This window comes from Procambarus clarkii, chromosome 69 (genome assembly GCF_040958095.1).
Source record: "Procambarus clarkii isolate CNS0578487 chromosome 69, FALCON_Pclarkii_2.0, whole genome shotgun sequence".
Classification (NCBI taxonomy): domain Eukaryota; kingdom Metazoa; phylum Arthropoda; class Malacostraca; order Decapoda; family Cambaridae; genus Procambarus; species Procambarus clarkii.
This window is the reverse complement of record NC_091218.1, coordinates 26,634,435-26,659,770: the sequence shown is the minus strand read 5'-3', so window position 1 is coordinate 26,659,770 and position 25,336 is coordinate 26,634,435. Positions and strand designations below refer to the sequence as shown.

At 42.4% G+C, this 25,336-nt stretch overlaps 1 protein-coding gene across 1 annotated transcript in view; it reads right to left on the bottom strand.

Moving 5' to 3' along the window:
* The window catches only part of LOC123772279 (calcium-activated chloride channel regulator 3A-1), a 253,061-nt gene that overhangs the window by 88,307 nt on the left and 139,418 nt on the right, over window positions 1-25,336 (bottom strand). The window contains exons 9-12 of the mRNA XM_069311299.1: window positions 18,603-18,755; window positions 17,908-18,075; window positions 9,148-9,333; window positions 7,832-8,008 (exon numbers count right to left, since the gene is read on the bottom strand). Of these exons, the coding sequence (XP_069167400.1) occupies window positions 7,832-8,008; window positions 9,148-9,333; window positions 17,908-18,075; window positions 18,603-18,755 (684 nt within the window). The remainder of the gene's footprint in view (window positions 1-7,831; window positions 8,009-9,147; window positions 9,334-17,907; window positions 18,076-18,602; window positions 18,756-25,336) is intronic.

The window sequence follows — 25,336 nt, the reverse complement described above, 5'->3', positions numbered from 1 at the left end:
TTTTGTTACCTAAACCAGTTTGTGTGAATGGCCAGCCAGATGTAGAGGATGGTGTTATCTACCCTACATGTGGTGAGTCCAGTTATTTGAGTAAACAGCCAGATGCAGATGATGGTGATATCTACCCTACCTGTGCTGACTCTAGTTCTATTAGTGTTCCAGTTGTCAGTTCTGTCACTACCAAGGTAAATGTTCCAGAGACTAGTACCCTTTCGGTGGAGAAGTGGGAAGTGGATTTTCAGGATTCAGGTGTGACCAACCTGTTTGTTGAGAGTAAGTCTGGTACTAGGACCTCAATTTATTCTAACCAAGAGGATGGTTCAGAACAGAAAGTCCGTGTGCCAGTTACTTGCTCACTCTAAAAGTTGAGTCAGGAGTCGAGAGTAAGTTAGTCGTAGCCATGACTTCGCTTTATCCTAACCAAATGAATGGATTGGGAAAGGATATCAGGTTGACATATACTTGACTGCTCACTTCAGAGTTTGAATAAAGTTATCGAGATTGAGTCAATTGTAGAGGCCACGCCTCGCCCTAGCCTAGTGGATGGTGATGGGGAGGAGGCCAAATTACCAGCTACTTACTCGCTCCCTTAAGATTTTAAGTCCTTGGATTTGTGTAAGTTAAGTAGAACTGTCCCAGAGATATCAGAGTATAGTAAGGAGTCAGTTGGTAAGTTGGATCCATTGTTGGAGAGTTTCGGAGATCAGCCAGATGATCAGCTTCTGACGAGCAGATGGAGACCTATTGAGCCTCCTTCAGTTGACTGTGAGGGTGTGACCCAGCTTCGTAGGTTTAATGATTGTTAACAGACTACTCCAAGCATCTCAAGATTATGTCATGGAAGAACAATTTGGTAAATCTTTTATAACATTAATAGTGGTAACATTTCTTCTAGGGCCTAAATTGAAAAGTGTTGTGCCTAATCATTATTGTTCCAAGTAGATTAATTGTTTAACACTGGGACATTCGAGTCAAAGTGGTGTTGTACGGTTTCGTCCGACTTTGAAGAAGATGTTCAAGGTCCCAGGTGTGAGTTCCAAGCTGAAGTGGGACGTGAATATCCCACACGTTTTGTTTGTTGAGAGTGTAGGGTTACAGGTTGTCCTAGGCTGTTTTCCAGGTAATCTGGTATTCATCTACCAGGTTATAAGACCCCTAACGCTGTTGATGAATTATTTGATGTCACCAGGAGGAAGTCACTTACTGAGTGTAGTTCATAGTAAGTGTGGTCAAAGTTCCAGAGTGGTTCTGTTATTTTCTTGGGAAACCGGGATGGCTATTGCGGTGTTTTCCATTCGTTCCAAGGACCCTAGAGCAGGCAAGCAGGGGATGAAAGATAGGAGCGAGTGTGTAGAAATCTTGAGCTAGGGACTGGAGACAAGTCGAAGAGGGGAGAAACAAGCCGGTGGCCCATCCACCGTAGATAAGACTTGCAGCTGATACTGTGGGTTGGTGGTAGGGTAAAGTTCTCATGGATGCTCTCTGACACAGGACTGGACTCGCAAGCAACTGGCAGTTGATGGTAGTTGAAGGCAGTCAATGGGGGGTGTTGCTAGTCTTTCTTCATTCTTGGTTTTCTTTATAAAGTTATATTCTGCTACTTCTTCTTTCTTCTTGTTTTGTTTTCTGAGATTTTCTTCGTATGCTTCTCGGTGTTTTCTTACTTTTTCTTTTTGTGTATAAAATCGTAGTTTGGTTCCGATGTGTCGTCCTGGGTGGAGCTCGAAGTATTTTGGATCGATGAGGTGTAAGTTGAGAGTATCATTGTCGTTTGTGTTTGTAGATATCCTCTGTATCGATGGGTCTGTCCTCCTTATTGGCGTGTCTTGTACATAGTTGTCTCACTTTCAGAGAATTTGTTCTGTTCTGATTATCTATTATCTCTTGAAGAGCAGGAATTCTTCTGTTCGGATACAGTGCTTGAAGTTCCTCTAAGATAGGGACTGGGTAGGTATCTGGTGACTCACTATCATCAGTAAGAATGTCTGTAGTAGGTGCAGAAGTTACAGTCTCTGTAAAATCTAGTTGAGGAGTTGCAGTAACATCTGCCAGATTAGTAGCTTGAGTGGAGTCTTCGAATGCAAAAGCAGGTGGGGGAGGACCAGGAGCCTCCTCAGCAAGTGAAACATTTGATCCAGCAAAAGCTCTCAGACAATGGAGTGTCGGTGGAGGGAGGTACTGTGTGAGAGTGGTAGAGTGGTCAGCTGTAGTAGTCGAGGTCAGGAGATCCACGAGTGTCGTGTTCACAGCGATGTCCTGGTCAGATGATGTTAAAATACCTTGAGTAGAGTTGGCTATTTCGGTGTGTTTTGTCATAAAATTCACAATTAAAGTGTGTGAGCTTGTTCTTGTGTTTGTGATAGTGATGTTGTGCTTGGGAGCAATCATATCTTCTCACTCTGATAGTTGTTGCAGAGTTGTGAACGACGGATTTGTTTATCCAACACTGATGGTCAGCTGAGTCAGTTCAGATAGGTGCTCCTTCCACTTTTCCTTTTTGTTTTTGTCTGTTGTGACAGACGTAAAATGTCTACTGGGAAGTTCTGTTGTGTTCTGTTGGTTCTAAGAGTGGAGATGTGTCGCTATCGTCTTACCCTGTTTCTTTTACTTTTAGTTCATATTGGCCGAGGTTGTGTGTTCCACAGAAGATCTAGAGTGATGGAAGCCAGTAGTTCCTGAAGGGGTTTCACCAGATCTGGAAAGTGTCTGCCCAGATCTGCCTCTTTAACCAGGACAAGTCCCTGAACCCACCTACATCCAGTCAACTTCACATAATAGGGGTTAACTCTAGGAAAAAATGAGTAATAACCAGCGGAAAATGAATAAACAAAACTCTAAAAATATAAACAAGTGTGGGAAGTATACTAGTTGTGTAGATGATGTAGTTCCTGGCGAGGTTGTTGAGTAAGTACTTTGCTATACAGGTGTGTTGTAACATGCTTACCATGCATAGCAGGGACATTTTGGCTTCATTGGACTAATGTGAGTGTGACAGTGATACCAGCCGGTCGGCCGAGCGGACAGCACGCGGGACTTGTGATCCTGTGGTCCTGGGTTCGATCCCAGGCGCCGGCGAGAAACAATGGGCAGAGTTTCTTTCACCCTATGCCCCTGTTACCTAGCAGTAAAATAGGTACTTGGGTGTTAGTCAGCTCTCACGGGCTGCTTCCTGGGGGTGGAGGCCTGGTCGAGGACCAGGCCGCGGGGACACTAAAGCCCCGAAATCATCTCAAGATAACCTCTCAAGATAACCAGATGAAAAGATAACTCATATACTACACTTTGTTGATGTGGGTGCATTGATTGACAGTAATACTCATTTGAATCATGATAAATGTGGAGATAGGAGCGTGAAATATTACCTCATGTTCTCACCTAGTTGTACTCACCAAGTTGTGCTTGCGTGGACTGAGCTCTGGCTCTTTGGTCCCGTCTCTCAACTGTCAGTCAACTGGTGTATAGATTCCTGAGCCTATTGGGCTCTATCAAATCTACATTTGAAACTGTATGGAATTTTCCTCGACCACATTACTACTTAAAGCATTCTATTTGTTAACTACGCTGACACTGAAACAAAAATTTTAATATCTCTGTGGCTCATTTGACTCTCCACAAGCCCCTCCTTCAGTTTACTCTCTACAACCCCCTAATCCAGTTTACTCTCCACAACCCCCTAAGCCAGTTTACTCTCCACAACCCCCTAAGCCAGTTTACTCTCCACAACCCCCTAAGCCAGTTTACTCTCCACAACCCTCTAAGCCAGTTTACTCTCCACAACCCTCTAAGCCAGTTTACTCTCCACAACCCCCTAATCCAGTTTACTCTCCACAACCCCCTAAGCCAGTTTACTCTCCACAACCCCCTAAGCCAGTTTACTCTCCACAACCCTCTAAGCCAGTTTACTCTCCACAACCCCCTAATCCAGTTTACTCTCCACAACCCCCTAAGCCAGTTTACTCTCCACAACCCCCTAAGCCAGTTTACTCTCCACAACCCTCTAAGCCAGTTTACTCTCCACAACCCTCTAAGCCAGTTTACTCTCCACAACCCTCTAAGCCAGTTTACTCTCCACAAGCCCTTCCTCCAGTCTCCTCTCCTCCTCCAGTTTACTTGTGGGTCATTCCATGTGAATTCACCAAAGGCCTCCCACTTGACCCTTTCTAAATCTAATAAAATTTTGTAATAAAGTAGCTCTAGACCCCAAATGAAATTGTGCAAAATATTAGAGCTCAATCTGCTTTGATTCTTAAATACTCTCATTCATGGATGAGAGTCCATGTTCAATGGGCTCTCATCCAGGTAATGCGTACATATCATAAAAAGGGCCAACTTTGACCCTTTATCAAATCACGTCTAGTGCCCAGAGAGGTGTGAAATTTGGCATACCAGGACAACTCTTGGTGCAGAATAAAGCAGTGTAATCAAAAAAGTAGTTTGGGTAGCCATTCAACTATCAAACCATGGTAAAATCACTGCCAAATTTTATCGTGAGAAATTTGGACCCAATGTGGTCCATGATCTTTTGCAACAATGTATAACAAGCACAATATTATGCAGTGATGCAATAGCAACTCTGTTGTATCTATATGTCCAGAGGTGGCCCACTTGAAAGTTGGCCAAAAAAAATTTTGTGCAAAACTAGCCAACTTTCAAGGCAAAATATCTCAATATGCGTCATTCTGGTCAAGGGAGCCGGTCGGCCGAGCGGACAGCACACTGGAATTGTGATCCTGTGGTCCCGGGTTCGATCCCGGGCGCCGGCGAGAAAGAATGGGCAGAGTTTCTTTCACCCTATGCCCCTGTTACCTAGCAGTAAAATAGTTACCTGGGTGTTAGTCAGCTGTCACGGGCTGCTTCCTGGGGGTGGAGGCCTGGTCGAGGACCGGGCCGCGGGGACACTAAAGCCCCGAAATCATCTCAAGATAACCTCAAGATATAACCTTCCCAATTTGGTTTTGAATAACACCATTTGATAGAGCAGATTTGATTGTACAAGAGTAACTTTTATTTAGATTGGGATCTGAATTCTTAGTTCAGCCACAGGACTCTGAAAATGACACTTCTATATGCGAGGCGTACGTATATAGTAGGCTATTGCAGGCTGTCAAATCCAGAGCATGGCAATTTGCAGAAGGCAAGTATATCCATTACTAGTATAATGCTTGTTTTGTACCATGGTGGCTGAGCCACTACCAATCTAAAAGATTGCCAACCCCATCGCCTAGGGGTCACGCCCGATAGCCAGGCAAGGCTAGCCACGGCGGGCCACTTTCTCGCAGGTTCCCAAGCCTGTTAATTGGGTGACTAGCAGGTTCCCAAGCCTTAATGAAGTCTTAGTCTAGGATTCCAAGCCTCAAATGGGCCACTTTCTCTCAGGTTCTCAAGCCTGTTAATTGGGTATCTAGCAGATTCCCAAGCCTTGTGTGGAGACTTAGTCTAGGATTCCAAGCCTATAGTGGGTATCTTTATGGTTCCCAAGCCTGAATGCTGTTAGCAATAAATCTTGGATAAGGCTCTAATAATGGAAAAATTGTCACCGTTTGAAAAGTATTCCCTGTTCTTCTTTCAGCTTCCTAGCTTCGCGAACCCTGTATTCTGAAACTTTGAATTGCTCCATTGTCATTTTGATAGACCAGCTTTGTGGCACGAGGGTTAAGATTTGTATTTTTTCTTGGCGCTTTGCTACATGGAATTTTAGTTTCGTTTCTTCAATGAGTTTATTGAAGTCTTGGCAATTTGTGCACTGTTGGCTAGAGCTTGGTACCAACAGGTTTTGCCAATCAATATTTTCAATTGCAGCAATCTGCTCGGCAATTATTTCCTGTGCTTGGCTAATCTTACGCTTTGCATAACTATGCTTATCCCTCGCACTAACTCGTTGATAGTTAATAGGTGAGATTCCTAATACTGATAAACTTGTGTTTACACTTTCACAGATTTCCATATTTTCAGCAAGGTCATCAGATTCAGTAGAGCTGGACTCTCTTACCTGCTTACTGTCCAATTCCTTTCTGCATGATGTGCACAACTTTTGGCCAGGCTTAATACTGACTTTCACCATATCTGACATTTTCTCTGCAGTAGTTACTGTGATTGATCGCAAATCTTTTCGCTTTACATGGCATTTCTTCTTGAAGGGTTTGCAGCAAGTTTCTTGCAAAAATTCAAATTTCGTCAACAGCAAAGCTTCATGATGGAGGCACACTTGAGATTCTCCATCCAAGTTCAGTTTACTTCACTTTGCTATCAGTTTTTGATCTTCTGCACTATACTGTTTTAGAAACTTCAAGCCTTTATTAAGAGTGTAAGTTGTCAAGTGACATTCAGAAGAGCCACGCTCATGGCTAGCAATAACACATGACAATAAATCTATGGAATCCTGATTCATGATGTATCTGTAATCGAAGTCAAATCAAATTATTTAACTAACTGAATACAGTAATTTCAAGTGATACCTGTAATACATTAATATTAATATTGCTTTTTATTTATTTGTGTATTTATTACATGTAAATAAACAAATAAGTAAACAGTAATGTTTGACCTGCTGACACGATAATACAAAGATGAAAAGATAAATATAGAACAGGAACCTAAAATAGCACTGATTGTTTAATAATAATTCTGAATCCCACCCAAAAATGTTCTACCCAATGAAGCTTAAAAAAATTCCAATCAGTTTGGATATCAATTTGCCAGGAGTCATGATCAGTGCACAAAGAAGATGGAGAATCATGATTTGATTTTTTCGATATCGCACCAAGGTATGTCACTTTCAGAGTCCTCTGGCTGAACTAGGAATACAGATCCCAACCCAAATAAAAGTTACTCTTGTACAGAAGAATCTGCTCTATCCAATGGCGTCATTCAAAACCAAATTGGGAATGACGCATATTGAGATTTTTGCCTTGAAAGTTGGCTAGTTTTGCAAAAAAAAAATTTGGCTAACTTTAAAGTGGGTCACCTCTGGACATATGAATACAACAGAGTTGCTATTGCATCACTACATAATATTGTACTTGTTATACATCGTTGCAAAAGATCAAGGCGTTTAGACCGTTTGCTGATGAGTCCGTGGTCTCCAAGTTGGGGTCCAAATTTCTCGCGACAAAATTTGGCAGAGATTTTAGCATCGATGGATAGCTGAATGGGCACCCATACTGCTTTTTCGAATACAATACTTTATTCTACGCCAAAAGTTGTCCTGGTATGTCAACTTTCACACTCCTACGGGCAATAGAAGTGATTTAACAAAGGGTCAAAGTTGGTAATTTTTGTGGTATTTTTTTGTGGTATTTACGCAATAACGGGACGAGAGCCCATTGAACATGGACCTGTTATTTAAGAACCAAAGCAGATTGAGCTCTAATATTGTGCAAAGTGTCATTTGGGGTCTAGGGCAATCTTACTACAAAATTTCATGGCATTTAGAGAGGGTCGATTGGGAGCCATATGTGACTTTTTGGTGATTTGAGATGGAATGACCCTCGTTACAAGCCCCTCCTCCAGTCTCCTCTCCACAAGCCCTTCCTCCAGTCTCCTCTCCACATGCCCATCCTCCAGTCTCCTCTCCACAAGCCCCTCCTCCAGTCTCCTCTCCACAAGCCCCTCCTCCAGTCTCCTCTCCACAAGCCCCTCCTCCAGTCTCCTCTCCACAAGCCTCTCCTCCAGTCTCCTCTCCACAAGCCCCTCCTCCAGTCTCCTCTCCACAAGCCCCTCCTCCAGTCTCCTCTCCACAAGCCCCTCCTCCAGTCTCCTCTCCACAAGCCCTTCCTCCAGTCTCCTCTCCACAACATCCATCATGCCCAGCAAGGCAGCTTGTCTCACCAACCTTAACGAGGAGGGTGACGGGGTGGTGAGGGTCGGCGAGGTTGAGAGAGGTCAGGTCGTGTGAGGTCCTCAGCTCTACCTCAGGGTCGTCCGCAGATCGTTCCACCAGCACCTCCACCGGCGTCGTCGGCTCCACCTCCGAGCTCAAGCCTCCGACCTCTATGCTGTTGTGTCCCGGCTGTGTCAAGGTGGCAGGAAAGTCAAATCACTGGTAGGTTTAGTGAACAGTTGATATATATCATACATATATTGTCAATGAGGCCATATAAGCACTCCCTCCAACATCCACATCACCATCTCTCCACACTGAAAAGGTTCGAAGGTTTGCCACCAGACTAGTACCCGAACTGAGGGGTATGAGCTACGAGGAGAGACTACGGGAATTAAACCTCACGTCACTGGGAGACATAAGAGTTAGAGGGGACGTGATCACCACATACAAGATTCTCAGAGGAATTGATAGGATAGATAAAGACAGGCTATTTACCACAAGGAGCACACGCACTAGAGGACACTGGTGGAAATTGAGTGCCCAAATGAGTCATAGAGACGTTAGAAAGATTTTTTCAGTGTCAGAGTAGTAGAGAAATGGAATGCATTAGGAAGTGATGTGGTGGAGGCTGACTCCATACACAGCTTCAAGTGTAGATATGATAGAGCCCAGTAGGCTCAGGAACCTGTACATTAGTAGATTGACAGTTGAGAGGTGGGACCAAAGAGCCAGAGCTCAACCCCCGCAAGCACAATTAAGTAAGTACATAACCAGTTATCTTGTACTACGCCACCGTAACCTACAACACATAAACAATTATTTCACAAAAAACAGCAAAACCACATAAAGAACCGCATTAAATAAAACACTAAGCAGCTTGAAACAAACATGTCACATATACAACTATGCCACACACAATAGCTGTCACAAAGTTCCCCACAACGCATAAAATACCACACAGCGTAAACAGCTAAACCACATGAAACATCACTACACAAACAACCACACCACATTAACAACCACAACTATCCTGACCCGATAAATATATAAGCCACGTAAACGTCCAGGACATACAAATACCTACAAATTGACTACATGAACAACATTATCTTAATCATGCAACATAAACAGCGATATCTCGTAATTATGAAACATAAACAGCGTTATCTCGTAATTATGAAACATAAACAGCGTTATCTCGTAATTATGAAACATAAACAGCGGAGCCATATAAAAATCAAGCTGCCTAAACAGGAGCGTCTGGTCAAGACGCTCCTGTTATAATGACCTATGCCACACCTACCAGACACAGCCACACCACCCACCTGCAGGTCCTGAAGAAGCACCAGGAAGGAGGTGTTGGTGACCTCGCTTGTAAACACTGGGCGAGAGTTGATGGTGAGGTGCTGTGGTCGTGTGTGGGTGTACAAGTACAAGCTGGCCGTGTGTGTGGAGTTGGTGAGGAAGATGTCGATGGTAGACACGTCGCTGCTCAGCTGCTCCTGGCCAACCTGATGTATGGAAGGATCTCTGTTACAGGTGTAGGATAACGGGGGATCGCTAAGGTCTCTGTGATGGGACACAGCTTGGACTGAAAATACATATGTGCTCTGCTAAGAAACAAAGAACTCGGTGATGATACAGGATTCTACGATGAGGCATGTAAAAGCTCTATGGTGAAAAATAAGGAGCTCCGATGAGACGCATACATTTTAATGAAACAAATCCATGATAAACATATAGTATCTCATGATAGTATCTCATAAAAAACAAGCAATGAGACAATTATTGTATGTAATGAAACACACATAGCTTATGGCTCGCATATATATATATATATGTCGTACCTAATAGCCAGAACGCACTTCTGAGCCTACTATGCAAGGCCCGATTTGCCTAATAAGCCAAGTTTTCCTGAAATAATATTTTTTCTCTAATTTTTTTCTTATGAAATGATAAAGCTACCCATTTCATTATGTATGAGGTCAATTTTTTTTTATTGGAGTTAAAATTAACGTAGATATATGACCGAACCTAACCAACCCTACCTAACCTAACCTAACCTATCTTTATAGGTTAGGTTAGGTTAGGTAGCAGAAAAAGTTAGGTTAGGTTAGGTTAGGTAGGTTAGGTAGTCGAAAAACAATTAATTCATGAAAACTTGGCTTATTAGGCAAATCGGGCCTTGCATAGTAGGCTCAGAAGTGCGTTCTGGCTATTAGGTACGACATATATATATATATATATATATATATATATATATATATATATATATATATATATATATATATATATATATATATATATATATATATATATATATATATATATATATATATATATATATATATATATATATATATATATAGTGGAAACAAGCCTCTCTTCCCGTAAGACTTGGGGGCCTCGGAGTTCGAACAGCAACGCAAATCACTGTTCCAGCCTTCCTGTCCTCCTTATCAGCATCCGACGACCTTCTGAAGGAAATTCAACCTGCCCACTTACATCAGCTGGCAGGTGTACATGATCCCAATTTTACACGCTGTGCCACAGAGTGGGCCTCTCGTGCAGGCCAATCACCTCAACCACCATCCCCAAAAGCCCACAAGCAATCCAGCTGGGATGGCCCCATTGTAGACCAAGTTGCTGCAGAGTGCCTGGGTGCTGCAACAACACAACACGACATTGCTCGCCTCACAGCAGTAGCAGCACCACATGCAGGGGATTTCCTGTTAGCAACCCCAATGTCGGCAACTGGCACGCGTCTCACACCACACGCCCTCCGAATTGCTGTGGCCCTCCGCCTTGCTGCCCCAATCCACACCAGATATAGGTGTATTTGCGGCGAGGTGGTGGCTGACAGGTACAGCCACCATGGCCTACTCTGCCAAAGCACAGGGGGATGGCACTCGAGGCACAGTGAAGTTAACGACATCATCAAGAGGAGCCTCACCACAGCTGGATGCCCAGCAGAAAGAGAGCCCCGTTACCTAACGCCCCGTAACTCTGATGCTCTTATTGGTCGCCCGGATGGTATCACAGTGAATCCCTGGAAGAATGGCAAGCAGTTGGTATGGGACTACACGTGCGTATCAACCCTGGCTAACACCTACATTAACCTCAGTGTTGCACAACCAGGTGGCGCTGCCACCCACAGGGAAGCAGCCAAATCCCGTAAGTATAGAGAACTGGATCACCACTACAATTTTCTCCCCATTGCTTCTGAGACACTCGGCGCCTGGGGTAAAAGTGCTAGCAGTTTTTTTAAGGAACTGGGTTCTAGGCTCATTGAAGCGACAAGGGACCCAAGAGCTGCAAGCTTTCTTTTCCAGCGCCTCAGTGTGGCGATACAGAGGGGAAATGCGCACTGCATCCAGGGTTCCTGCCCGCCATCTGAGGAGCTGGAGGAACTCGACAACCTATGATAACCATCTTTGTAACTCATATGTAACTCCTTTTTTGTAACAAAGTTCAAATAAAGTAAATATATATCTGTACATACAAAAGAATGGGGGTGGTAGGAGAAGATAATATTAGTGTTCAGTGAGAAACCACAAGGTCTCCTCTGAATACTTTGTATTTTCTTCTCCGAGGCTATGGGTCCCCACATTGGCACCAGAGGTGGTACCCTCACAAACTTTTATATATATATATATATATATATATATATATATATATATATATATATATATATATATATGTCGTACCTAGTAGCCAGAACGCACTTTTCAGCCTACTATGCAAGGCCCGATTTGCCTAATAAGCCAAGTTTTCATGAAATATTTGTTTTTCGGCAACCTAACCTACCTAACCTAACCTAACCTAGCTTTTTAGGCTACCTAACCTAACCTAACCAATAAAGATAGGTTAGGTTAGGTTAGGTTAGGTAGGGTTGGTTAGGTTCGGTCATATATCTACGTTAATTTTAACTCCAATAAAAAATTGTTTTCCTCATACATAATGAAATGGGTAGCTTTATCATTTCATAAGAAAAAAATTAGAGAAAATATATTAATTCAGGAAAACTTGGCTTATTAGGCAAATCAGGCCTTGCATAGTAGGCCGAAAAGTGCGTTCTGGCTACTAGGTACGACATATATATATATATATATATATATATGTCGTACCTAGTAGCCAGAACGCACTTCTCAGCCTACTATGCAAGGCCCGATTTGCCTAAAAAGCCAAGTTTTCCTGAATTAATATATTTTCTCTAATTTTTTTCTTATAAAATGATAAAGCTACCCATTTCATTATGTATGAGGAAAACAATTTTTTATTGGAGTTAAAATTAACGTAGATATATGACCGAACCTAACCAACCCTACCTAACCTAACCTAACCTATCTTTATAGGTTAGGTTAGGTAGCCGAAAAAGTTAGGTTAGGTTAGGTTAGGTAGGTTAGGTAGTCGAAAAAACATTAATTCATGAAAACTTGGCTTATTAGGCCAATCGGGCCTTGCATAGTAGGCTGAGAAGTGCGTTCTGGCTACTAGGTACGACATATATATATATATATATATATATATATATATATATATATATATATATATATATATATATATATATATATATATATATATATATATATATATATATATATATATATGTCGTACCTAATAGCCAGAACGCACTTCTTAGCCTACTATGCAAGGCCCGATTTGCCTAATAAGCCAAGTTTTCCTGAATTAATATATTTTCTCTAATTTTTTTCTTATGAAATGATAAAGATACCCATTTCATTATGTATGAGGACAATTTTATTTTATTAGAGTTAAAATTAACCTAGATATATGACCGAACCTAACCAACCCTACCTAACCTAACCTAACCTATCTTTATAGGTTAGGTAGCCGAAAAAGTTAGGTTAGGTTAGGTTAGGTAGGTTAGGTAGTCGAAAAACAATTAATTCATGAAAACTTGGCTTATTAGGCAAATTGGGCCTTGCATAGTAGGTTGAGAAGTGCGTTCTGGCTACTAGGTACGACATATATATATATATATATATATATATATATATATATATATATATATATATATATATATATATATATATATATATATATATATATATATATATATATGTCGTACCTAGTAGCCAGAACTCACTTTTCAGCCTACAATGCAAGGCCCGATTTGCCTAATAACCCAAGTTTTCATGAATTAATATATTTTCTCTAATTTTTTTCTTATGAAATGATAAAGCAACCCATTTCATGATGTAAGAGGTCAATTTTTTTTATTGGAGTTAAAATTAACGTAGATATATGACCGAACCTAACCAACCCTACCTAACCTAACCTAACCTATCTTTATAGGTTAGGTTAGGTTAGGTAGCCGAAAAAGTTAGGTTAGGTTAGGTTAGGTAGGTTAGGTAGTCGAAAAGCAATTAATTCATGAAAACTTGGCTTATTAGGCAAATCGGGCCTTGCATAGTAGGCTCAGAAGTGAGTTCTGGCTACTAGGTACGACATATATATATATGTATATATATATATATATATATGTCGTACCTAGTAGCCAGAACTCACTTCTCAGCCTACTATTCAAGGCCCGATTTGCCTAATAAGCCAAGTTTTCCTGAATTAATATATTTACTATAATTTTTTTCTTATGAAATGATAAAGCAACCCTTTTCTCTATGTATGAGGTCAATTTTTTTTTATTGGAGTTAAAATTAACGTAGATATATGACCGAACCTAACCAACCCTACCTAACCTAACCTAACCTATATTTATAGGTAAGGTTAGGTTAGGTAGCCAAAAAAAGCTAGGTTAGGTTAGGTTAGGTAGGTTAGGTAGACGAAAAAACATTAATTCATGAAAACTTGGCTTATTAGGCAAATCGGGCCTTGAATAGTAGGCTGAGAAGTGCGTTCTGGCTATTAGGTACGACATATATATATATATATATATATATATATATATATATATATATATATATATATATATATATATATATATATATATATTAGTATATTTTGGTAGCAGTCTTTCTTGCAGACATATATTATTAAATATGACCGAAAAAGTAAGATTAATAATTCTAACACGAATTTTCTCTATGTTTCTTATATTTCTTTTCACTGTTGATGGTAACTGAAAAATCAATTCTCCAAAATTCATTTTTATTTCTAGTCTGACGCGACACTTGAACGCGTTTTGCAAAACTTATTACACTTTCAAAGACTTTAGTTTACACACACACAACTGTAACTGAACAGAGTTCAAACAGCTTCGATTTTATACCTGCATTTGGGTGAGGTGATATGTTACAACAGTTTTGGATGAGGTGAAAACAAACTTTCAACACAAGACAGAACACGAAACAATGAGTATAATATTTTGTAAGTTAAAGGGAAGAATGGAAGTAACTGCAAAGGGCCTATTGGCCCATATTTCTTGATGCTTCGTGTAGTTTCCTTAGAATTTCTGTCCGCTATCATCCCGATTGTTTCATCCACTCCAAGCTTGCACTAAAGAGGCACCCTTCTTGAGCCCGGATGGGCACATGTATAAGCAAGTAGATGGGGTCGCCATGGGTTCTCCCCTAGGTGTCCTGTTTGCAAACTTCTACATGGGTACCATCGAACAAAAGGTCTTAGTCGACATGAACTTGAAACCGGCCATATACTGCAGGTATGTTGACGACATTTTTACACAGGTACCTGATGTCAGACATCTGCAGGAGCTGAAGGAGGCATTTGAGCGGAGTTTCGTGCTGCGTTTCACTTACGAGATGGAGAAGGATGGGAAGCTGCCCTTTTTAGATGTAACAGTCATGGAAAGGAGCGGAGGTTTCCACACTGCAGTCTACACTAAGGAAACAAACATAGGAATGTGCCTCAATGCCAACAGTGACTGCCCAGACAGGTACAAGAGGAATGTCGTTAACGCTTATGTCGACCGTGCTCTCAGCCACAGCTCAGGATGGAAGCAAGTCGATGAAGAACTCTGTAGGGTAAGGCAGGTCCTAGTCAACAACGGCTTCTCCAATGGTTTCGTTAAAGACATCATAAGAAGGAAGGTGAAACGCCATGCAACCTCTGAAGAGACAACTAACACAACACCTGTACCCCCTATTAGACTATTTTACAGGAACAGCTCATAAAACGGAGGAAAGGGTCCTGAAAGATATTGTTAATAGAAACGTTATCCCTACAGACAAAAATCAGAAGATGCAATTGACGATCTACTATAAAACCAAGAAAACGGCCAACCTTACTCATGAGGAACTCTCCAGACACAAAGCAGAACGTTTTAAAAGAGACCAATGTCGTCTATGCCTTCAAATGCCCTCTTGGGGACTGTAAGCCTCAAAGAATTCAGTATATAGGCAAGACAACAACATCTCTTTCCAGGTGATTAACGATGCATAAGCAACAGGGCTCCATTAAGGAACATATAATCTCTTCCCACAACCAGACCATCACCAGAGAAGTCTTAACAAAAAACACGGAAATCATCGATAGATACAGCGATAGCAGGCGGCTTGATATCTGTGAGGCACTACACATTAGGAAGTTGACACCAGCAATCAACAGCCTTATTAATGCACAACTATATTCTGCCCACTTCAAGACTCCGCACCAATATAGAAGCATCAAGAAATATGGGCCAATAGGCCCTTTGCAGTTACTTCCATTCTTCCCTTTAACTTACAAAATATTATACCCATTGTTTCGTGTTCTGTCTTGTGTTGAAAGTTTGTTTTCACCTCATCCAAAACTGTTCACCTCACCCAAATGCAGGTATAAAATCGAAGCTGTTTAAACTCTGTTCAGTTATAGTTGTGTGTGTGTGTGTAAACTAAAGTCTTTGAAAATGTAATAAGTTTTACGAAACGCGTTCAAGTGTCGCGTCAGACTAGAAATAAAAATGAATTTTGGAGAATTGATTTTTCAGTTACCATCAACAGTGAAAAGAAATATAAGAAACATAGAGAAAATTCGTGTTAGAATTATTAATCTTACTTTTTCGGTCATATTTAATAATAATAATAATATATATATATATATATATATATATATATATATATATATATATATATATATATATATATATATATATATATATATATATATATATATATATATATATATATATGGGTTACAAAGATGGTTATCATAGGTTGTCGAGTTCCTCCAGCTCCTCAGATGGCGGGCAGGAACCCTGGATGCAGTGCGCATTTCCCCTCTGTATCACCACAATGAGGCGCTGGAAAAGAAAGCTTGCCGCTCTTGGGTCCCTTGTCGCTTCAATGAGCCTAGAACCCAGTTCCTTCAAAAAACTGGTAGCACTTTTACCCCAGGCGCCGAGTGTCTCAGAAGCAATGGGAACAAAATTGTAGTGGTGATCCAGTTCTCTATACTTACGGGATTTGGCTGCTTCCTTGTGGGTGGCAGCGCCACCTGGTTGTGCAATACTGAGGTTAATGTAGGTGTTAGCCAGGGTTGATACGCACGTGTAGTCCCATACCAACTGCTTGCCATATATATATATATATATATATATATATATATATATATATATATATATATATATATATATATATATATATATATATATATATATAAATGCAATCCCATCTCAGGGGTCCTTATTTACATAAGGACCAAAGCTGCAAATCCCATCTCAGCCACCTGGTATTATTGTATTTCAAATATTTTTTTTTTTTTTTGTTGCTTCATTAAAATACAATTAGCATTCTACTTTTTTAGTCATACTTATTATGGCTACTCCACTCCTATCATACTTCTAAGGGGTAGGAGTGGGCCCACTGTGGCCCGCTGGGGCCAAACATGGCCCGTGGCGAGTATTGAACAGGAATAACTAAGAGTTGCATTCCTCTAAAGATACACACACACAGCTCCGCGATGAGACACCGAGATCTGTGACGAGGCTTGAGGTTATCTTGAGATGATTTCGGGGCTTTAGTGTCCCCGCGGCCCGGTCCTCGACCAGGCCTCCACCCCCAGGAAGCAGCCCGTGACAGCTGACTAACACCCAGGTACCTATTTACTGCTAGGTAACAGGGGCATTCAGGGTGAAAGAAACTTTGCCCATTTGTTTCTGCCTCGTGCGGGAATCGAACCCGCGCCACAGAATTACGAGTCCTGTGCGCTATCCACCAGGCTACGAGGCCCCTACGAGGCTGTGTAAACTCTAAATTGAAGATCTGGAAGCTCTATAATTAGGCTGTGGAAGCTCTATAATAAGGCTCTGCAAGTTCTATAATTGAGGCTCAGGAATGTCTATAATAAGGCTCTCGAATCTCTATAATGAGTCACTGAAATCTCTATAATGAGTCTCTGGAATCTCTATAATGAGGCTCTCAAAGCTCTATAATGAGGCTCTGGAAGCTCTATAATGAGACTCTGGAAGCTCTATAATGAGGATCTGAAAGCTCTATAAGGAAGCTCTGGAAGCTATATAATGAGGATCTGAAAGTTCTATAAGGAGGCTCTGGAAGCTATATAATGAGGCTCTGGAAGCTCTATATTGAGGCTCTGGAAGCTCTATAATGACGCTCTGGAAGCTCTATATTGAGGCTCTGGAAGCTCTATAATGAGACTCTGGAAGCTCTATAATGAGGATCTGAAAGCTCTATAAGGAAGCTCTGGAAGCTATATAATGAGGATCTGAAAGTTCTATAAGGGGGCTCTGGAAGCTATATAATGAGGCTCTGGAAGCTCTATAATGTGTCTCTGGAAGCTCTATAATGTGTCTCTGGAAGCTCTATAATGTGTCTCTGGAAGCTCTATAATGTGTCTTTGGAAGCTCTATAATGTGTCTCTGGAAGCTCTATAATGAGGCTCTGGAAGCTCTATATTGAGGCTCTGGAAGCTCTATAATGACGCTCTGGAAGCTCTATAATGATGCTCTGGTAGCTCTATTATAAGGCTCTGGTATTATTATTATATATTATGGCTACTCCACTCCTATCATACTTCTGGTATTATCATACTTCTGGGCTCTGGAAGTGGTGAGACGCGGGTGGAGATGCTCCATGAGAAGATCCAGGGAGCTGTGTATATCGACAGAGATACAAGAGTCTGACATAGTGGCTGACATAAGAACTTGCCTGCAGTGTCGGAGTGTAGGAGGTGTATCGTAGAGCGTGGTCCTGGACGGTACGCAGGTGCTGGACGAGCCTGTGTTGTACCGTCACTGACTGCTGGACCTCGCCACTCTGAGTGATAGGGTCGTCTGGAACTACCAGTACCCGCCCACCAGTCCTGTCTGCCACATCCTGGAAGAGGTTAATTGGCCCTTAACTGCCAAGACAACTTGCACACTTTAGTGTAGCGTTGTGTTGATGCACAAAATAGTCAGCCGTAGAATTTGATTGTTTTATTTCGCTACAGTTTATATTATGATTGAAATAAAGTTACTGGAATAAAGGCCTTATTAAAGGTGTGTGTAATTAGTATTAAGCACTGCCCAAAACGCTATGCGTGCTCGTGGCTTTACCAGAATGATAAAAACTCTTGTATATACAAAACAAAACAAAAAATTAATGGTAAAATCTGTTTAAGGAAATATTTGTATCTAAATATTTAAGGAAACTTTCGTACTCAACATTTTGGTATCTTATTAAATGTAATGCAACGTTCAAATTGTATTGCCTTGAAACCTGTCTTATCTAAGAACACATTTAAAGATATTCATTATATGCTTGTAATTAATTATATAGAAATATATAAATTATATACTTGTAAGGATTTGAGATATATTCTGATAAGTTACAAAGACAACTGATATTGATGGGGGTCTGACCTTAAATAGTGTGATGTGTGGTGGCGGGAGAGTAGTGACCGTGTACAACACAGGCCAGACCTCGCTGGTCTGGGCGGCCATCACCATGGCGTCCGCTGAGTCCATCACATTATCAGGGTTCACTATCAAAATGATTGTGCCACCTTCACTTCCCTGAGATGGTAAAATTGAGTTACAAGCATCTATAACATAGTTTACATCTACTGAGTGAATATATACACGGTCTGCGTACAACCTGTAGTTGTATGACCAGTTGAGGCCAAGATACGTATTCATTAACCTTCACGTGTTATTCTTATGGGGAAAGTTAGGTCTCTTCCAAGCTGACTAAATAACATCACAAAAGCATTCAGAGACATGGCTCAAGACTTGAGGTTCCAGTTCCCCTGGAACTGGAACCTCAAGTGTAATTAGTATTAAGAACAGTTCCCCTGGAACTGGAACCTCAAGTGTAATTAGTATTAAGAACAGTTCCCCTGGAACTGGAACCCCTAAATAATATTCACAAAACATACGAAAACATGTCTGACTCCTTAGTTTCCGCTTGTAAATTTTATACAAGCCAGAAACTTAAATAAAATTGTAAGAATTAAATTAAACTCTAATATTTTCAAAGACAAGAATTAATATTACACCAAATCACTTATATGACATATATGAAAAGACTTTACTTATATATACTGGTTAAACTAGACTTTATCTAAATAAAAGTATAAAATTTAACTTAGAATAAGACTTGAATAAAATAATATAACTGCGATGTAAAAGGAACTTTATAGTATATAAATGAGGAAGTGGTCACTTAGTGTGGCTGCCCGGGCTTTATTATACTATGCTGCAAGAACAATGTTCTCCTGCCATCCTCAGACTCCGAGGTAACCCAAGACGAAGCCCTCCTGGTTGTGCAGGTCCACCTGACTGTTGGCGCCAGTGTGTGTTACAGGCCTGCATCCTGTTCTGCCACTTGACATGATAATCTCCATCAAATGGTTTCGTTTTTGTTTTAGATTCAGTTACTCGGTCAAAATGTTCTAAGTAGCACGGGCTATGGTGAGCCCGTAGTGGACTTACCTGGCACGGGAGCGGGGCTGTAATCATCAAACGGTATTAACTAGTCTTCAACCTCGTTCTTTACAGTTCATGCAACGGCGCTGGAACCAATCGTATTGGCGTTTGCCTTTCCATTGGAGACTTTCAGCGGCATGGAGAAAGGGGGACCTGCTGCATGAGTGACAGCTTCTCCCCCGTATATCTACCTACCCTGACTTTGTGCCCTGGAGAGGCCACTCCACACCAACAACCAGAGCGCAACTCCATAGTCTCCTGAGACTGATGGATGCCTACTACTATTAATTAGGAATCAGGTGAAATTACTTCATCAAACTACCTGTCGGCTGAAGCACCAAGTCTGACCGAGAAAGTTTCCGGACTCTCCGAGGTGTCCAGCAACAACGACGACGTTGTTCTGCTTACACAAAGTGATGGATTTAACACCAGTTTACTAGAAGCCACAACAAAAATGCTACGGAAGAAAAAGCTTGATGACCAACAGGATGAACCATTTCCACTGATACCAAAGAGTGTCTAAACATGTTTGGCTTTTCCTAAAGACACGACTGTAGCTCATAAGATTTTATGGAGGAAGATGATGAGCCGGTACACACCAGGTTCTGTAGACCCGGTACACACCAGGCTCTGTAAACCCGGTACACACCAGGCTCTGTAGACCCAGTACACACCAGGCTCTGTAAACCCGGTACACACCAGGCTCTGTAGACCCGGTACACACCAGGCTCTGTAAACCCGGTACACACCAGGCTCTGTAGACCCGGTACACACCAGGCTCTGTAAACCCGGTACACACCAGGCTCTGTTGACCCGGTACACACCAGGCTCTGTCGACCCGGTACACACCAGGCTCTGTTGACCCGGTACACACCAGGCTCTGTAGACCCGGTACACACCAGGCTCTGTAGACCCGGTACACACCAGGCTCTGTAGACCCGGTACACACCAGGCTCTGTAGACCCGGTACACACCAGGCTCTGTCGACCCGGTACACACGAGGCTCTGTTGACCCGGTACACACCAGTCTCTGTCGACCCGGTACACACCAGGCTCTGTCGACCCGGTACACACCAGGCTCTGTCGACCCGGTACACACCAGGCTCTGTTGACCCGGTACACACCAGGCTCTGTAGACCCGGTACACACCAGGCTCTGTCGACCCGGTACACACCAGTCTCTGTAGACTCGGTACACACCAGGCTCTGTAGACCCGGTACACACCAGGCTCTGTAGACCCGGTACACACCAGGCTCTGTAGACCCGGTACACACCAGGCTCTGTAGACCCGGTACACACCAGGCTCTGTAGACCCGGTACACACCAGGCTCTGTAGATCCGGTACACACCAGGCTCTGCAGACCCGGTACACACCAGGCTCTGTAGACCCGGTACACACCAGGCTCTGCAGACCCGGTACACACCAGGCTCTGCAGACCCGGTACACACCAGGCTCTTGTCAACTCCCATATGTCCACCTCTTAAGAAAGGTTCATGTCTTGGACGAGTTTCTTCAGGGGAAGATAGACAATGTTAAGCTCTCCTTTCAAGATAATCCATCACGAAACAAGAAGATGGATCAAGAAGATCATGAAGATGAAGAAGATCATCTAGAGTATCCAGTAGACTAGGGGCTACGAACTAGATGGAGTATACGAAGTAAGAATATATAGGACTGATAAACCTATCAATAAACAGGTATATGTATTTACGAGTCCGCCAAGTCTAGTAAATACAGACTTGGATCACCACTACAATTTTGTCCCCAATTGCCTCAGAGACACTCAGTGTTTTTGAAGGAGCTGGGTTCTAAGCAAACTGAAACAACTAGAGACCCTAGAGGCCTAGTTTCCTCTTTCAGCGCCTTAGTGTGGCCATACAGAGAGGAAACGTACACTGCATCCATGGTACCTACCATACATCTGAGGAGCTGGAGTAACTCTACAACCTGTGACAACTAGCCTTGTACCTTGCATGTAATCAATGTTGTAACCCATTGTGTGTAATGAAGTTTAAAAATATATATATTATATATATAATATATTTGTGTGTGTATTCACCTAGTTGTATTCACCTAGTTGTGTTTGCGGGGGTTGAGCTTTGCTCTTTAGGCCCGCCTCTCAACTGTTTACTAACTAGACTTTTCTTCTCTCTCTCTCCACACCACACACACACACACACAACAGAAAGCAGCCCGTGACAGCTGACTAACTCCCAGGTACCTATTTACTGTTAGGTAACAGAAGCATTCAGGGTGAAAGAAACTTTGCCCATTTGTTTCTGCCTGGTGCGGGAATCGAACCCGCGCCACAGAATTAAGAGTCCTGTGCGCTATCCACCAGGCTACCAGGCCCCTGGTGTGTGTGTGTGTGCGCGTGTGTGTATACTCACCAATTTGTACTCACCTATTTGTGCTTGCGGGGGTTAAGCTTTGGCTCTTTGGTCCCGCCTCTCAACTGTCAATCAACTGGTGTAGAGGTTCCTGAGCCTACTGGGCTCTATCATATCTACATTTGAAACTGTGTATGGAGTCAGTCTCCACCACATCACTGCCTAATACATTACATCCGTTAACTACTCTGACACTGAAAAAGTTCCTTCTTACGTCCCTGTGGCTCATGTGGGTACTCAGTTTCCACCTGTGTCCCCTTGTTCGCATCCCGCCAGTGTTGAATAGTTTATCCTTGTTTACCCGGTCGATTCCACTGAGGATTTTGTAGGTTGTGATCATGTCCCCCCTTACTCTTCTGTCTTCCAGTGTCGTAAGGTGCATTTCCCGCAGCTTTTCCTCATAACTCATACCTCTTAGTTCTGGGACTAGTCTAGTAGCATACCTTTAGACTTTTTCCAGCTTCGTCTTGTGCTTGACAAGGTACGGGCTCCATGCTGGGGCCGCATACTCCAGGATTGGTCTTACATATGTGGTGTACAAGATTCTGAATGATTCCTTACACAGGTTCCTAAACGCTGTTCTGATGTTAGTCAGCCTCACATATGCCGCAGACGTTATTCTTTTTAAGTGGGCTTCAGGAGACAGGTTTGGTGTGATATCAACTAGATCTTTCTCTTTCTCTGTTTCATTAAGTACTTCATCTCCTATTCTGTATCCTGTGTTTGGCCTCCTGTTTCCACTGTCTAGTTTCATTACTTTACATTTACTCGGGTTGAACTTCAACAGCCATTTGTTGCATCATTCACTGAGTCTGTCTAGGTCATCTTGTAGCCTCCTACTATCATCCTCTGTTTCAATCCTCCTCATAATTTTTGCATCATCAGCAAACATTGAGAGGAACGAATCTATACCCTCTGGGAGATCATTTACATATACCAGAAACGGTATAGGTTCAAAGACTGACCCCTGCGGTACTCCACTTGTAACGTCTCGCCAATCTGAGACCTTACCCCTCACACAGACTCGTTGTCTCCAGTTGCTTAGGTACTTCTTTATCCAATGGAGTACCTTCCCTTTCACTCCAGCCTGCATCCCCTGTTTTTTCATTAGCCTCTTGTGTGGTACTGTATCAAAGGCTTTCTGACAATCCAAAAATATGCAGTCTGCCCACCCTTCTCTTTCTTGCCTTATTTTTGTTGCCTGGTCGTAGAATTCAAGTAACCCTGTGAGGCAGGACCTGCCATCCCTGAACCCATGTTGATGCTGTGTTACAAAGTTCCTTTGCTCCAGATGCTCCACTAGCTTTCTTCGCACAATCTTCTCCATCAGCTTGTATGGTATGAAGGTTAGGGACACTGGCCTGTAAGTCAGTGCCTCCTGTCTATCCCCTTTCTTGTATATCGGGACTACGTTAGCTGCTTTCCAAATTTCTGGCAGTTCCCCTGTTGCCAGAGATTTGTTATACACTATGGAGAGTGGTAGGCACAGTTCTTCTGCTCCTTCCTTTAGTATCCAAGGGGAGATTCCATCTGGGCCTATAGCCTTTTTCACATCCAACTCTAGAAAACACTTCCTTACTTCCCCGCTGGTAATCTCAAACTCTTCCAGTGGTTCCTGGTTAGCTATTCCCTCTCTTATCTCTGGGATTTCTCCTTGCTCTAAGGTGAAGACCTCTTGGAATTTCTTATTCAGTTCCTCACACACTTCCTTGTCGTTTGTAGTGAATCCTTCCGCCCCTATCCTTAATTTCATAACCTGTTCCTTTACTGTTGTTTTTCTCCTGATGTGGCTATGCAGCAATTTAGGCTGAGTCTTTACCTTGCTTGCGATGTCGTTTTCGTATTGTCTTTCTGCCTCTCTTCTCATCCTGACATATTCATTCCTGGCATTCTGGTATCTTTCTCTGCTCTCCAGTGTCCTGTTATTCCTATAGTTTCTCCATGCCCTTTTACTTTGCTGCTTAGCTAGCAAAGTAAAAGGGCATCTCTGATTAAACCATGGGTTTCTCATCTTCATTTCACTGTTTTCCTTTTGGTCTGGGACAAACTTGTTTGCTGCATCCTTGCACTTTTGCGTGATGGTGTGTGTGTGTGTGTGTGTGTGTGTGTGTACTCACCTAGTTGTGCTTGCGGGGGTTGAGCTCTGGCTCCTTGGTCCCGCCTCTCAACCGTCAATCAACAGGTGTACAGGTTCCTGAGCCTATTGGGCTCTATCATATCTACACTTGAAACTGTGTATGGAGTCAGCCTCCACCACATCACTTCCTAATGCATTCCATTTGTCAACCACTCTGACACTAAAAAAGTTCTTTCTAATATCTCTGTGGCTCATTTGGGCACTCAGTTTCCACCTGTGTCCCCTAGTGCGTGTGCCCCGTGTGTTAAATAGCCTGTCTTTATCAACCCTGTCGATTCCCTTGAGAATCTTGAATGTGGTGATCATGTCCCCCCTAACTCTTCTGTCTTCCAACGAAGTGAGGTTTAATTCCCGTAGTCTCTCCTTCGTGACAACACATCAACATGGGTTCAGGGAGGGTAAATCTTGCCTTACAGGCTTGATAGAATTCTACGATCAGGTGACAAAGATTAAGCAAGAAAGAGAAGGATGGGCGGACTGCATTTTTTGCAACTGCATCTGGTGGCAAACCTTTGAACTTTTTCCAATTTGGTCTTATGCTTGACTAGATATGGACTCCATGCCGGGGCTGCATACTCCAGGATTGGTCTGACATAGGTGGTATACAAAGTTCTGAACGATTCCTTGCACAAGTGTCTAAATGCCGTTCTTCTGTTAGCCAACCTGGCATATGCTGCTGATGTTATCCTCTTGATATGGGCTTCAGAGGACAGGTCTGGCGTGATATCAACACCCAGGTCTTTCTCTCTCTCTCGGACTCGTGTAGAATTTCATCTCCCAAATGATACCTTGTAACTGGCCTCCTGCTCCCTACACCTAGCTTCATTACATTACATTTGTTTGGGTTAAACTCTAACAACCATTTGTTCGACCATTCCTTTAGTTTGTCTAGGTCTTCTTGAAGCCTCAAGCAGTCCTCCTCTGTCTTAATCCTTCTCATAATTTTGGCATCGTCAGCAAACATTGAGAGGAATGAGTCTATACCCTCCGGGAGATCGTTCACGTATATCAGAAACAGGATAGGACCGAGTACAGAGCCCTGTGGGACTCCACTGGTGACTTCACGCCAATCTGAGGTCTCACCCCTCACTGTAACTCTCTGCATCTTATTGCTTAGGTACTCCCTTATCCACTGGAGCAC